The sequence below is a fragment of the Carcharhinus amblyrhynchos genome, chromosome 8, assembly GCF_965287045.1.
Source record: "Carcharhinus amblyrhynchos chromosome 8, sCarAmb.v2.hapA, whole genome shotgun sequence".
In the NCBI taxonomy this organism is placed as follows: domain Eukaryota; kingdom Metazoa; phylum Chordata; class Chondrichthyes; order Carcharhiniformes; family Carcharhinidae; genus Carcharhinus; species Carcharhinus amblyrhynchos.
In genome coordinates, this window is record NC_137331.1 from 108,595,675 (window position 1) to 108,612,162 (window position 16,488).

The window sequence follows — 16,488 nt, forward strand, 5'->3', positions numbered from 1 at the left end:
CAACCTTTGCTCAGGGGAACCTTAGAAGTTAGGAAGACATGAATTCATGTCTAATTCCAGATACTTGAGCACAAAATCTAGGTCGACTTTTCAGTGCAGTGTTGAGGGGTTGCTGCAGGTGTGTGAAGTGTCATGTTTCAGACAAGAGGTTAAATCAAGGCTCCAATGACTATCAAATGAATCCAGAAAATCTGACATGCAACCAAGTTCTCCCTGGTGCCCCAGCTAATACTCACCCCTTAACCAACATCATTCAGGTAGTTAAATTGGTCATTGATGTCAAAGATTGCAACTCAGCCATTTTAGTTTTCACATGTTCTGTTCAACTCAAAAACACAATGAACTATAACTAGTAATATAAAAGCAATATATTGCAGATGGTGGTATCGGAAACAAAAAATAAATAAATACTGGAAGATCTCAGCAGGTCTGACAGCATCTGGGGGAGAGAATAGAGCCAACATTTCAAGTCTAGTGGGCTCTAACTAAGGGTAATCTAGACTTGAAATATTGGCTCTATTCTCTCTCCACAGATGCTGTCAGACCTGCTGAGATTTTCCAGCATTTTCTGCTTTTGTTATAACTACTAATAATTAATGTATCTCTATTTACAAAAGCATTATCAAACTTTTAATCTCTGTGTCAACTCATTATTTTGCAGTGAGCTTTGGCCTATCATTGAGACATAGGGCTGGATTTTCAGAGTCAGTAAGACTCCAGACGCCTTTAAAAATGATAGGCAGGACTTGGATGCAAAACTCCCACCCCAATTTGCAACAGATCTTATTTTTGCCAGGTGAGAAAACAGGGTGGATGAAAATCACACAGGAGGAAAACCCAAACTCAGCATGAACATCTAACTTCATGTTGAGCTCAATCAGACCTCATTCTGACTGTTTTAGCGGTCTTAACCCACGATGTTAAAGTTACAGATTGATGGATTTGGCATAAATGCTCTTATTTAACCGTCATAACCTGAATTTTTTTTTAGGTTTCCCCCCTCTTCAAAAAGTAAAAAAAAAGTCTGGTTGCAGCAATTAGTGAATGCTTATAAAAACCTCTGCTGGACTGCTTTGACATTTCCTCAAGAGCTATTCATTAAGAAAGTTTGGTTGAGTTTCAAAAGCAGGGGTTTTGGAGTTCACAATTTGATTGACAGCTTAAAGAGGTGTTTAAAGGATTGGTTTATGAACATAAATTTGTTTGTTTTCATAAAAGATTAATCACTTGATTTTGAAAAGCTTTGATGCTTTCATAAATGGGATTTGTTTCACTATCACATCTGTAAAGTGAGAACTGTATTTGATTGTTAGAAGTTTTTTTTTCCCTGCCTGCCTCCTAGGGTCTGCCCATAATAGATACTGGGTGAGTTGGCATTAAATTGGCATGGAAGGCATCAGAGTCTTGGGAGGGGCAAGAACACGAGCTGGTATGGGGTATTAAAGGCCATGGAGGCATGAGCTGGCATGGGAGGTATTGGGGGGTTGGGATGTAAGGGGTTTGGGTTACGAAGCTTAGACCCTTCTAAAACAATTCAGACCAAGTCCCAAAGAATGAGATGGGCCTCCCAAAATGCCTATCTTGGCATTCACTTGCTCCCATGTCCTCTCAGCATCTGTTTCCATGGTGGGCAGATTTCATCTTGCATCCACCCCTCAGAGTGATTTGAGGCACTTTTTAACTGAGGCATGCCCAGCAGGTTTGAAAATTCCCCTACTCAAGCTACCAGTCTCAGACGCCAAAATAAAGCCCATTAGACAGCATTTAATGGAGGCGAGGGGGTTGCTATCACTAGTGAAAATGTATCAGAACAAATCTTCAGGGAAACAGAGAGATAAAAACATTACAGAGTAGTTTTAAGGGGAACTTTACTTACTCATACATACAAAGACAGTGGTAGTGTGAAAGATGGAGAGGAGCAGAAGTTCCTACATTGTATTCCAGAAAATGTAATACAGAAGTATGCGTCCAGTCCAACAAGACTGGCCCTGTTAAATCTGATTCTTGGAAATGGGGTTGGAAAAGTAGATCAAGTATCAGTGGGGAAATATTCAGGAGACAGTGATCATTATATTATAAGGTTCAGGATGATGACCAAAAAGGATACTAGGTAATCCAGAGTAAAAATATTTAACTGGGGACAGCCAACTTCAATGGGTCAAAACGGAGCTGGGCCAGTTAAGCAGGAATGAAAGATTGGTGGAAAACTTTGTGGCTGAACAATGGATTACCTTGAAAACAGGAATGGTCAGGACACAGTAGAGGTATTTCCTTAAAAGGGAAAGGTAGGCAAACAAATTCAGAGCTCCCTGGGAAAAAGATGAGATGGAAATTAAGTTAAGGAAGAAGAAGTGTGCTTATGACAGGTGTTGGGTAGAAAATACAGTTGAGAACCAAAAGGAATACAGAGGATTCAGGACGGAGGTGAAAAAGCTCATTAGAGGAGGAGAGGGAGATGGAGAAAAAACAGCCAACCAACATAAACGGGAATCCCAATTCTATATGGCAGATCATTGTAAAATAGTAAAAGGAAGAGTTGGGCCGATTAGGGGCTGTGCAAGGTATTTATATCTTGAGGCTGGGGGCATGGCTGAGGTATATGCAAGCCAACAAATTCTCATGTGAAACTATAAGGCAGAAGTGGGGTCCCCAACAGCCACTCTCCTGCCTGATTAGCTGCTCCAAAGCCACCAAACTCACCGTGGCACAGTGGTTAGCACTGCTGCCTCACAGCACTAGGTCTTTCAAATTTGAGTATATGAAAATATATCAGTCATAACATAGTTTACACTAATATACACAATCCCACTTCATCACTAGCACCATTTAGCAAGATGCTACCCAGGACATGGTGACAGACGGGTGAATGCTGTTCCCAGCAGGTTTCAAAATTGACAAGGAAGTATCCCATACTAGCTCATGCTCTCACCCCTCCCAAAGATACTCATACCTTCCATGCCAACTTACCCAATATCCACTATGGGCAGATGCTAGGAGGCAGGCAGGAACAAAAAAAAACTTCTCGTGACTGCTGGTATTTAAAGTTGACAAGGCACCAGAACCAAATGAGTGCATCCAAGGATACTGAAGGAAGTGAGAATGGAAACTGCAGGGGTGCTGGCCATAATCTTCCAGTCTTCCCTAGACTCAAGGGAGATGTCAGAGGACTGAAGAATTGCAAACGTTACACCTTTATTCAAAAAGGTTTCAGGGATAGCCCCAGCAACTGCAGGCCAGTCAGTTTATTTGTAGTGGGCAAACCTCTAGAAACAATTAGATAAAGGCAAAACATTGCAGATGCTGGAATCTGAAACAAAAACAAAAAATGTTGGTAAATCTCAGCAGATCTGACAGCATCTGTGGAGAGAGAATAGAGCCAACATTTCAAGTCTGGATGACCCTTTGTCAGAGCTCAGATGCTGTCAGACCTGCTGAGTTTCTACAGCATTTACTGTTTTTTGTTTGAGAAACAATTATTTAGGATAGAATTAGCAATCACATGGAAAAATGTTGTTTATTAGGAGCAGCCAGCATGGATTTCTAAATGGGACAGTGTGTTCAACTAACTCGCTGGAGTCTTGAGGCAACAGAAATGTCGATAAGGGTAATGCTGTTGATACGGTGTATTGAGACTTTCAAAAGGTATTTGATGCGGTGCCACACAATAACCCTGCAAAAAGTTATAGCTCATGGAATAAAAGGGATGGTAGCAACTTGCATACAAATATTGGCTGCAATGGTCAATGGATATTTCATGGCTGGGAAAAGGTTTGGAGTGGTATCCCCCAAGGATCTGTTTGCTTTTCTTGATACACATTAATGAGTTACATCTTCACATGCGGGGGACAATTTCAAAGTTTGTGGATGACACAAAACCTGGAAGTATTGTAAACTGTGAACAGGACAATGTAAAACTTGAAAAGGACATAGACAAGTTAGTGGAGTGGACAGATAGGTGACAGATGAAGTTCAATGTGAAGAAGTGTGAGCTGATGCATTTTGATAGGAAGAACGTGGAAAGACAAAATAAAATAAGGGATAAAATTCTTAAGGGGGTGCAAGAGCCGAGGGACCTGTGTGCTTATGTGCATAGATCATTGAAAGTAGCAGGGCATGTGGAGAGAGCAGTTAATAAAGCACGTAATATTTGGGGTTTTATTAATAGGGGTACACGGTACAAGAGTAAGGCAGTTATGCTGAACTTATACAAGACATTAATTAGATATCAGATGGAATAAATATAGTGTACAGTTCAGGGCGCCACACCATAGGATGTAAATGCACTGGACAGAGTGCAAAAGGGGATTACAAGAACGGTTCGAGGGATGAGAAAATTCAGCTATAAAGATAGATTAGAGGGGTTGGGACTGTTTTCTTGAAGAAAAGGCAGCTGAGAGGAGATTTGATAGAAGTGTTCAAAACCATGGCTGGATAGGGTCTGTTCCCGCTCATAAAAGGATCAAGAACAAAAGGGCACAGATTTAAAGTGATTTGCAAAAGAAGCAAATGCAATGCGAGAAAAAATTTTTCACGTGAGTGGTTTGGATCTGGAAAGCACTGTTCGGAAGTGTGGCGGATGCAGGTTCAATCACGGCAGTCAAAAGGGTATTGAACAGAAACAATGTGCAGGGTTATTGTATTAAGTTATGATCCTTGTTTGAAGATCTACTGCTAAAATGATGAACCAAATGGCCTCCTCCTGCGCTGTAACAATTCTGGTTGGAGAGCGGAAGCCCCATGTCAGCCCTCTTAGGGAAGGCTCACCAAATTAAGTCCCATTAAGGCACTGAACTGGCACAAGAACTTCTTCACTCAAAGGGTGGTGAATCTCTGGAATTCTCTGCTACCTCGCTAAACACTTTTAAGACGCAGGTTGATGGGTTTTTGATAAGAGAGGGGATTAAGGGTTATGGGGAGAGGGCGGGAATGTGGAACTGAGCCACGACAGATCAGCCATGATCTTATTGAATGGCGGGGCAGGCTCGAAGGGCTAGATGGCCTACTCCTGCTCCTATTTCTAATGTTCTTATGTTCTTGCTTGGACTTCTTAACCTCGGGAACAGAGGTCCTCTCAGCTGAAAGTTTACTGAACAGCAGTGCCATTAGGAAGGCAATAGCTACCAGCAGTACAACACCGTCCCACGGTCCAAACCATTGCAGATACCAGGCTACAGAGAAGTGGTGGGGCTAGGAGGGGGTTGGCAACAAGAGCAAGAGCCCTAACAGTGGGCACCCTGCACCCACTTTGATGGCCGGCTCCTCAGTCAGGCACAACGTGCCTTTGAATGACCTACTCCCCACACCCCCCATCTCCTCTGGGGACTCCCAAGCAGCCCCACACAAGTTTTCTTGTCACACCCCGTCATTGCAAGGCCTCCAACTGCCATTGGTATGGCTAGCAGCAGTGCGATGAGGCCGTTAAGTGGGTCTTCCAACCATGGACTTAACCTGGATAGAGGCAGAAATGGGGTCCCCAACAGCCACTCTCCTGCCTGATTAGATGCTCCAAAGCCACCAAACTCATCATGGCACAGTGGTTAGCACTGCTGCCTCACAGCACTAGGATCCCGAGTTCGAGTCACTGTGTGTGTGGAGTTTGCTAGTTTTTCCCCATGTCTGCATAGGTTTCCTTGGGGTGCTCCAAATTTCTCCCACAGTCTGAAAGGCGTGCTGATTAGGTGCTTTGGCCATGCTAAATTCTCCCTGAATGTACCCAAACACGCAAAGAGTGTGGCAACTCGGGGATTTTCAAAGTAACTTTATTGCAGTGTTAATGGTAGCCTACTTGAGAGTAACAAATAAGCTTTAACTTTATGAGGAGGAAATTAAATTACACCCCCTGTTTCTTCCTCAAAGTTTCTAAATTTCACTCAAAATATAGTGTAAAATAGTTTTGACCCTGGACCTACATGTACATTTGTTAAGTCGGTTGCTATTGCAAAGCCGATTTTGTATCAGAAGTGAGGAATCACATTAGATTGATATTTAAAAGTGTACTGAATTTCAACAACCACATCTTTGTGAAATATATAACCATAAGACCACACATCCTTTACAGAGTACATACACAATGTACTGGCAATAGAGGAGATTGACATTTAATCGGTGAATGGGTGCTGATAAAGCTACTGAATGTTTTTGCAGCTGCATCCACCAGATGAGTTGCAAGTATTCCAGCACATTTATAAATTGAGCCTGAAAGGTAGTGGAAAAGTTTTTGCAGAGTTAGACATTGACATTCTGTCTCTGAACTGTTCCAGTGACCATGGTATTTATATAAGAACATAAGAACATAAGAAATAGGAGCAGGAGTAGGCCATCTAGCCCTTCGAGCCTGCCCCGCCATTCAATAAGATCATGGCTGATCTGTCGTGGCTCAGTTCCACATTCCCGCCCTCTCCCCATAACCCTTAATCCCCTCTCTTATCAAAAACCCATCAACCCGCGTCTTAAAAATATTTAGCGAGGTAGCCTCCACCACTTCAACGGGCAGAGAATTCCAGAGATTCACCACCCTTTGAGTGAAGAAATTCTTCCTCAACTCCGTTCTAAACCGCCCCCCCCCCTTTATCTTGAGGCTGTGCCCCCTAGTCCTACTGTCCTTTCTGAGCTGGAAGAGTCTCTCCACCTCTATCCTATCCATCCCATTCATCATCTTATACGTCTCAATGAGATCTCCCCTCATTCTTCTAAACTCTAATGAGTACAAGCCTAGTTTATTCAGCCTCTCCTCATAGCTCAACCCCCTCAACTCCGGCATCAGCCTAGTAAACCTCCTCTGCACTCCCTCCAAGGCCAAAATATCCTTGCGTAAGTACGGCGCCCAAAACTGCACACAGTACTCCAGCTGCGGCCTCACCAATGCCCTATATAGCCGCAGCAAGACCTCCCTACTTTTATATTCAATCCCCCTCGCTATGAAGGCCAGCATCCCATTCGCCTTCCTGACCACCTGCTATGGCTGCTTCAGTTGATCAGCTGGTCAATGATGAACCCCAGGTTGTTGATGGTGAGGAATTTGTAATGTGTATTATTGTATATAATACTTGTGGACATGATCTGTTTCATACTTGTACAGAATCACAGTCACCTATTACTCCAATACTTGCTGATTCACACTGGCTCTCAGTTTGGCAAGGCCTCATTTTTGAAATCCTCATAATTCTTTTCAAAGCTTTCCATGGCTTTGTCCTATGCTATCTCTGTAACCACCTCTAGCTCGATAACTTTCCAAGATTTCTGCATTCTTCTGATTCTGGCTATTTATGCATTCCTGATTTTAATTGTTCTGCTTTCTGTTGCCTATGCATTAAGCTCTGGAATTTCTTCTCTAAATACCTCTACTGCTCGCTCCTCTTATGGTGCTTTTTGAAATCTGTTTGATCAAGACTTTGCTCACCTGTCATACTAAGTCCTTGCATGCCATAATAACAAATTTTGTTAAAAATGCTCTTGTAAAATAACTTGGGGAGTTTTACTGTGTTAAATGCTTTATAAATATAAGTTGTTGTTGAAACATTCATATTAAGTACAGTATCAATTGCATGACCAGTAATATAACAGTATGAACAAAAGGAATTATCTAAATATCATTAGAAGTTCTATGGCTAAAGGGAAAGGTCCACCCTCCACCGTGTATTAACTAGAAAGTGCAATGATTCCAGCCTTACCACAAATATCCTTTTAAAAAACTATTATATCCAGATAGGTAAAGACCATTTATCTCTGGTAATAGTGTTAACAACTTGCAGTTGTCACCGAGTGAGGATAGTGGTGAAGAAAAGAAAATTTCAAAAGGATGATGGGATGCTTTCTTACAGCAAATTAAATAAGGACTTAAAGCAAAAAAAAAATTAAGTATATGATGCAGTGGAATTAGTTTACAATTGGTTGATCAAAGACCCAGCATAAACACAAGGGGCTGAATGGCCATTTGATTTAAACATCCATGACATGAGTGTAACTGTAGCAACATTCAAGCAGTTTGACATCATCCACTTGGTCAGCACCCCATTCATCAGTTAAACAGCCTTAAATTCCCTCCTTTACCAGTGCACTATGTGTATATAGTATTAAAGGATACACACCATGAAGTCATTAACTTTTCTCTCAAATGCGCAACCTTAACCACCTAGAAGAGCAGCAAGTACATAGTAACACCATCACCCTTAAGTCACACACCATTATATTGCTGCCATTGCTGTCACTTGGGCAAATTCCTCAAGCTCACTAACAGCATTGCAGGTTTACTTTCACCAGAATTGTCACAGTTCAATAAGGCCTTCCACCACTACATTAAGGGCCACCAGGAATAGGCAATGGATGCATGCTTTGCCAACAACGCCCATAAATCGATATGGATGGAATATATCGATGGAATAAAAAGAAAACTGATTTTTTACAACAGTAGATGAGAAGATCCTGCAGCAGTCAATGCATGATAATGTTGTTAAAAAAGTGAAAAACAGATCAATAAGGATGTTAGAGATGTTAGTGTTTGGAGATGGGCTGGTGTTACATTCTGCTTACCAGTCTCAGCCGATAAATAAAATACTGATCTCGAAACCACCTTAGTCGTTGAACATTGCTCCAATGTCATGTCACGATAATTAAGGTTGTTCTTTTCAGATTCGACTGAGGGAAAACAATAGAGGTAAAAACGAAGGCGAACTGCATATTTCTAGAAGTGGGTGAATGATTAGTTCCTTACGTAGCTGTTCAATAGCCAATTCAAACAGAAGCTGGTCTAAATCTAACTTTTGGTAACACCTCAGGTCCAACATATATGAAGTAGCATTTATGCAATTTAAAGAAATGGGAACTGACATTAATGAAGTTTAACTGGTAAGAGTGAAGAGATGCAACTGGAAATCATAAACCAGTAAGTTTATCATTATTGGCTTGGCTTTGCAGTTAGAATAATGGGGAAACAATGAGCCCTTACCTTTATTACAGAATAAATTAGACAGCTATTGCTGGCATCCATACACAAGCAATTTAATGCACAAGATGCTGTTCAATTTGCACTGCTCCTCCACATGCTTTGCTAAACTGATACTTCACCTATAAACTAGATATTCAAATGCATGAAGTGCATGTAGTTGCTCACTCTTCTCCTTCCACCCCCCCCAACCTCCAAACCACCACAGCCCCCTGAATCTACAGGTACACTGTTCCTTGCTTTTTTCCTATAGTTTCAGGTTCTCTCTCACCTTTTGTTACCATGATTGTTGTATTTGATAAATAGAACTTTTCACTCTGAAATATATTTTGGTCCTTTACTAAACTAAATGCTTCTTCTGTTCATCTAAATTTCCAGGTGAAAACAGTTTGCTGTCACTCATCTCAATAATGTTAACCTTAAAGTTGGAATCTTAGTAATGGTTTCTTCATATCAGACTTAACATTAAATTCAATCATACCTCTCATTGTTCAATTGGTACAGCCTGCCGTGGGCTTACATATTTAGAAAGATTTATTTGAAATGTTGACTTTTAAATGTAAATCCCTAATAAACAACTGACTGGGCTTGGATAATAGTGCATTAATCACTGCAAGAAATCTTTCAAAACGAAAGGAAATGTTTAGGCATGCAAATTTTTGGATCTAATAAAATTTTCTATATTATTTTTCTCTACATTGTCCATATTATTGATCCACATTTTCCATATTATTGATCCACAAACTGGCTACTACCAAGCATATCCACTAGATGACAGCAGATGAAATCAATGTTGGAATTCCAAAAGCATGAAATGGTCATGTTAAGAGCCTTCCATGAGTCTAGATATTTGTGATTCCATTAGTGAAAAGACCTCTTTTTTTTTGATTCATCTACAACATGTTCAAAAAAATCATCAGCCCTATACAGCTTGCTCTATCTAATGTTGCGGCCAAGCACTATTTTCCAATCTAATACTTTAACTATTCTCAGGGGAAACCAGACTTAGATCTAAAATCAGAACAAAAAAAATCATATTCTTGTCAATAGTTGAAGCCCAAGCATTGATCTTGGCCGCACTCCACGAGTTACACTCTACCATTCTGAAATTGATCTGTTTATCCCTAATTTATTTTCTGTTCATTAACCAATCTTCAGTCCATGCTAATATATTATCTCACAATCCCATATAATCAAACTTTGTGCCCCAAATCTTCTGCAACAACCTTCTGTTTAATATCTCAGTACATTTTGAATTTTGTTAAGATTTTCAAAATTCATTGACTCCCCCTTTATCAATCCTGCTACCTACAACCTCAAATAACTAAATCGCTTTGTCGAAACAACTTTCCTTTCATAAAACTGTGCCAACTTGCATCAACATACTGGGTCTGAACTTCCACGGAATTGCAAAGAGAGTCGGATTACCACTTCACTCCTAGTTATTTAGCTGGAAATCCAGCCAATTCTTCTTTGCCCAACCTTGTAACTCATGTCGTGAAAACAGTGTAGGGCAGCATGCTACACAGTTGAAAGCTGCAGAATCGGAGGCCAGGAAGCCATGATCCCTTTTTATGGCTATGAGGCCAGTACTATAGTTACTCGGAAGTTAGAAGTGGTTTTAATTCTTCTAACTTTTCCTGGTTAGTTATTACTGTAAGACAGTTGGAAGCATTCACTGTCTGCAATTTAATCGTATTATTGGATGGTTTCAATTGCCAGAAAATTACCCAACGTAAGCTTTAACCTCCCAAGGAAACCTTATCTGGCTACTTCTGTTACATGATACGCACAACCCCACCCTCCTCCCCCCACACTCAACACCCCCATTCCCACAGTTCCTCTCCTATGAAGACACAAAATATCTACTTGACATCATTGCCATTTCCTTATTCCCCACTGTAATTTCTCTTGACTTTGCCCCCATAAAAACTATTCTCACTATTCTCATTTTAACACTCAAAAACATTTGCAATTGGTTCAGATATTTCTTGCTAGCTTAATCTCATTCAATCTTCTCTCTGGATCAATATTTTGGTCTTCCTTTGCTGATTTCCAAAACTGTCCCCAATCCTCAAGATTACTACACTTTTTGGCAAAATTGTAAGCTTTTTCTTTTAATCTATTTACTTCCCTAATTTCTCTATTAAGCCATGGCTGTACCACATCTCTAACTCTGTTTTTAATTCTCAGTGGATTGTATATTCTTTGAGAATTATTATTTATTTAAATAGTTGTCATTGCTCGCCTTCCGTTGTGTTTTTAAACTTGATTTCCCAATCTACCTCAGCTAACTCACCTCTCATACCTCCACAACTGGGCTCTGCTTAAATTTTAAGAGCCAAGTTTCTGAATAATTACATCACCAAACTACAGTGGTCACTCTTCCCAAGCAATCCTTTACCACTGAATTATTAATTAAGCCTGTGCCATTACACAATACTAAATGCAAAGTTGCCACATCTCCAATTTGTTTCCCAACATATTGAATAATAATAAATAAATAATAAATCAACACAAAATCAAATCTAGATTGTTAAATTCTTACCATTAAGTAGAAACTAATGTTACTCACTCTAGCAGAGGGAATGTTATTGATCAGATTAATGAATGGCATGTTCACAATGATAATGAGAGGGTTGGTTCTACTAAATCCAAGTTTTAAAAGTAACTACGTGGAAAAATAAATGGGATTAGAATTCTTCCTGGGAAATATTCTGTCATATATTCCAGGCCACACATTATTCCTTCAGATTTACAACATATAAATATACATATCCTTCATCGGGTTTATACCACCTGCTTTTCAGCCATAAAATCCATATCTATTTGGAATCTAGATAGAGCACTTTGTCTTGATATTTCTCTTCCAGCATACAAGCAGCACATCCACCTCCACTATCCCCAGCACCACCGACAGTTGTGCTCAGTGTTCATTTCTCCCTCTTGTCAAACAAGATACTTTCCATGAAATTATTAAAATTGAGTACAGCTGAAATCTGTTTTGTAATTTCAGATTTTTAATTAACAATTTTAATCCAAAGACAGCTAAAGCGCCAGTTCATTTTTGACAAAAGCACTGGTAAACTTTCAACTATTGTTGAGTTTTGTGTGACCATGTATCCAACATCCCAACTTAATTAATCAAAGTCTCCATCTCCCAGATAGCAACTGAGGTACAATTAAGATTCTTGCACTTTAGACTGCTTTCCTAAAAAAATTGAAATGTATTTATTTGACATACATTAAACAAAGGGAGACAGAGAGGGTGAGTGAGAAATCAAAATTGCTAAGTAAAATGTAAAACCAGCTAGGATGTAAAACAGGATGTTAATCCAGTCCACTCAGTTTCATGCTGAATGACTAAGATTACAATCGTACTAAAACTATAACCTCAAATCCTTTTCCAGCTTTCCACTGATATGTTAGTTTTCAGATGTCGACTCCAATTGGCATCCAATTCAACAGATAGGCAAAATTCTCTGGTAGACAGAGGATAATTTCCATTGTCTCAAACTAATCTCATATGCAGGAAGCATAGTTGTAAAACACATGATATTCCACTAACTTTATCTTGAGTAACATCCTGAATAGATTTTTTTTCCTGGGAGTTAACATCCAGGGAACTTAAACTACCCCAAGACAGGTGCAAACATTACACTGACAGTTGGATAATCCAGATAGGTTTCCAAACCTGACAATGGAAAGCAAAAACCATGAGATGCTTAAAAGCTGCAACTTTTAAATAAATGATCATGCTCAAACATCCATTGATTTCAACTGGGGAGTTCCTGGTTAATTGAATTATGGAATCTATTTGAATCCCAAAGATAGCCAATACTTGAGTTTATAGTCACTTAGGATACCAAAAAGCAGGGAACTTCAATTCACTACATTTTTTACCACGTGGAAAACATATGAACAAGAGACATACTTATGAAAAATGCATCACTAACCGATTGTCAGGGCATCAAACAGCCGAAGGATTGTGTCAATGTCCTTCACAATTCCAGATTCCTGGATTCGTTTCACAAAATCTTCTTTGTGCATGTGCGTTTTAGGCAGCTGAAAGGTTTTGACATGTTCATCAGCTGCAATCACATCACCTTCTTTCTCTAACATTATGCTAATAAGTCGCTTTAGTTCTGATTTCCTACTTGCATTTTTGCGTTGATCTGGAGGCATTACACTGATCACTTTTTTTACAAGTTCTTTGGGGAAAATATCACGATCCGTCTTGTAAAGGTTCTGGAAGTCCAAAAGTGCCTCCTGAAACTTATCCTGCATCAAGTAAGCCAATCCACGGAGATAGTAGTATCTTGCCAATAGACTTGAACTTTCTGGTCCTGTGGAATTTATGGCCTTGCTCAGCAAGTTGGTGGAATCTGTATACCATGCAATCACACTGGAATAAGTAAGTGGGCAGCGAAACTCTGGCAGCTTGAATCTTCTTATTGATTTTGTGTTTCTTTTTAAAGCTGAAAGAAATATATTTTAAATTGACCAGAAGTCATTTGATATGAAACCTATTACGCATTTCTAGCTAATTGCATCTAATTTTACAATGTATTTGCTGATCATTTGTATACCCAAAATCTTTAATTGAAAATTACTCTGATCTTAGAAAATTGCTTTCGTTTCATTCAAACTATCATTTGAGATTCTATGTTGGACACGTACATTAAATGCAGTGGTCAGATAAGGCAAATACACTTTTGGAGATACGCTTAAACATTGTCAATGTATAGCGTTAGCCTTTTGCAGTATGATAACGTAGCTCTCAGGAAAGATATTTGGTGAAACTCTCTTGGCTGCCTCTAGGATCCTAAACATTTTCTAAATAATAAACAAATAAGGATGCCCATCGTCAAGCAAAACAAAAGTGTACCCTTTTTAGAAAAAGTTTGAACAGTGTCAATCAAGCTCTGACCCCACAGCCTAATTAAGCATTAACTGGGGATAGGATCACCAACTACGATTAGATATATTTCTGGACATTTCATCACATGATTTGCCCCTAAACTTCAGCCACTGGTCAGCCAATACATCTAGCCTGTTGAGTACACTGTTCTTATGCCATTGGAAATCAAAAAGACTCATTACCCAACTGGATGATACTTGACCGTCAAACAAACAGCATTCCCCCACCCATTTTCAATACTTTTGTAACTGGTAAAGAGAAATGTTCAAAGGAAATGACAGAAAAACCTAAATGCTTCTGAATGTCCTGATGATTTTTCCCCAGGATTGTACACAGCAGTGTCCTAGAGATTGTTCTTCAATTCCACCAGAGACACCAGAGCAATCCTGGATGGATGGCAACCCAATCTAGGTAGGTCACGCAGGAAGCCCAAGGATGAGTCGATAGGAAAACATAAAAATATCACATTGATGCAGTTGGGATACTATAAGGTTTAGGTTCAGGCACTTGCCAACAATATTGCTGGGTCAAAATCCTGGAATTCCCTCCCTCGGGCATACCTACACCTCAGGGACTGCAGTGGTCCAAGAAGGCAGCTCACCACCACCTTCTGAAGGGTAACTAGGGATGGGCAAGTGATGCCCATATCCCATAAATGAATTTTTAGAAATGTTAGCGTACAGGGAACTTTATTCTATTTGTCTGTTGGGTACAATTTTGGGGACTTGTCAGGGTGGATACTGAAATAATGTTTTTATTTGTGGAGAGACTAAAACTTGAGGACACAGTTTTAAAACAAGAGATCTCCCATTTAAGACTGGGGTGAGAAGATTATTTTTCCCCACAGAGAATCATGAATCTTTGGAATTCTCTTCTCCAGAGACAGGGTCAATTAATATTTTTAAGACAGATAAATGGATAAATGATTAATTAACAGGATAGGCATAATGTAGAGTTGAGGCCACAATCAGATCTGCCACGATCTCATTGGATGGCGAAAGAAAGGTTCAAGGTATTGAATGGCTCATCGGGCTACAGAGTGGTCAGACACCGTTTCGCAAGGGTGCCCCGATCTCAGTGCACTGGGAGACCCCTTGCCTCCCAGCAGACATCGGGGCCCCAACTCATCGGTGACATGTTCCCCCACCCTGTCACCGGCTTTGGAGCCCTCCCGATGGATCCCCGTCTAACCCCCATCATGGCCCCTTGATGTGCCACTGGGCTCAGGCCCCACCTCCCCCTCAGGCCGTAGCAGCCTGCTTGAGTAGCACCATATCCAGCACTTCAATATTCATTCCTCCACCACTGTCAGAGAATGGCAGCAGTGTATACCATCTACAAGATTCACTGCAGCAGCTCACCAAGACTACTTGGACAGTGCTTTCCAAATCCACGAATCCTATTAGAATGGCAAGCGCAGCAAATACATAGGAACATCATCACTTTCAATTTCCCTTCCAAACCACATATCATCCTGACTTGGAACTATACCATTATTCATTCAACGTCACTGGGTCAAATCTTGGAACTCCCTTCCCAGCAGCATGGTAAGTGTATCTTGGACTGAACATGGACTGAAGCTGTTCAAGACAGGAACTTACCACTAGCTTTTCAAGAGCAATTAGGGATGGGAAGTAAATTCTGCCCTAGCCAACAATGCCCCCATTCCACAATTTTTTTAAAAAGTGTCAGTTTACTGAATGGATATCCTGCACACTTGGTAAAGTTGTTTGAATTTATTAATCTGGGGAAAAATCAAAATACCCTTCTGATAATACTAAATTATCTTTGGTAGTGGTAAAGGGCAAATGAATGGGTGCATTGCCATTAAATTGCAAGGGATTCTTCATTGCAATCCACAGCAAAACTGTGCTCTGCTGATTAAATCACACACCATAGATAACTGGTTTAAGATCGGGAACCTAAATCAATGCTGCTGTCCATCAATTCACAATGCAATAGCCAATACACTTTGCTCTTACTACAGTCTACTCCTCCTACACCTCTCAAGCAAAAAGCGTGAATGACAGCAATGTCACACAGGGTATGTCTGTAGTCATTTGCAGAACTAACTCAAGTGTCAGAGAAAGATAGAATGCTCCAATCTTGCAAAACTGACATCCAAGAAGCCATATAAAAATGTATACAAATAGAATACCTAGGTTTAAATGCTTGCCAAGGCAGGAGCTTAAACCTGAGCACTAAATCTCAAAGTACTAGTTTTAAAAAAGAGAACAGTTAAGATTAAATTATTATAGGAACATAAATGGGAATCAATTGAAAGAAAGAAAATCATTTTTTATGTAGTCAAACAGCGAATTTTTGTAAATAAAATATTACTTTGAAATGAAGCTCTACCAATAGGCCTTACTATCATTCTCAAGCCTGTTCATCTTCATAGACAAGTGGTCAATCGGAAAATCATGCAAGATATCCACTGGCAAATTTGGCATGCTTGCAGCAAGTCGTTTAACCATTAAGAAGTCAGAAGAACGTTCCTTCCTCAGAGCCATTTCTTCCATCGTGGGTCTTCTTGGGCTATCTAGCATCTTCATCCTAGAATGTTATCAACCAATAAGCTTATAATAAACAAGTCAGTATGCTATTAAAAATAACAAAAGTGAAA

General features: G+C 39.9%; 1 protein-coding gene across 2 annotated transcripts in view; it reads right to left on the reverse strand.

Moving 5' to 3' along the window:
• dennd3a (DENN/MADD domain containing 3a) overlaps positions 1-16,488 on the reverse strand; it is a 134,818-nt gene that overhangs the window by 37,044 nt on the left and 81,286 nt on the right. The window contains exons 13-15 of one of the 2 annotated variants that reach the window (XM_080194608.1): positions 16,234-16,418; positions 12,898-13,419; positions 8,530-8,634 (exon numbers count right to left, since the gene is read on the reverse strand). In XM_080194608.1, coding sequence (XP_080050734.1) covers positions 8,530-8,634; positions 12,898-13,419; positions 16,234-16,418 — 812 coding nt within the window. The remainder of the gene's footprint in view (positions 1-8,529; positions 8,635-12,897; positions 13,420-16,233; positions 16,419-16,488) is intronic. The other variant, XM_080194609.1, reaches the window with a different exon arrangement.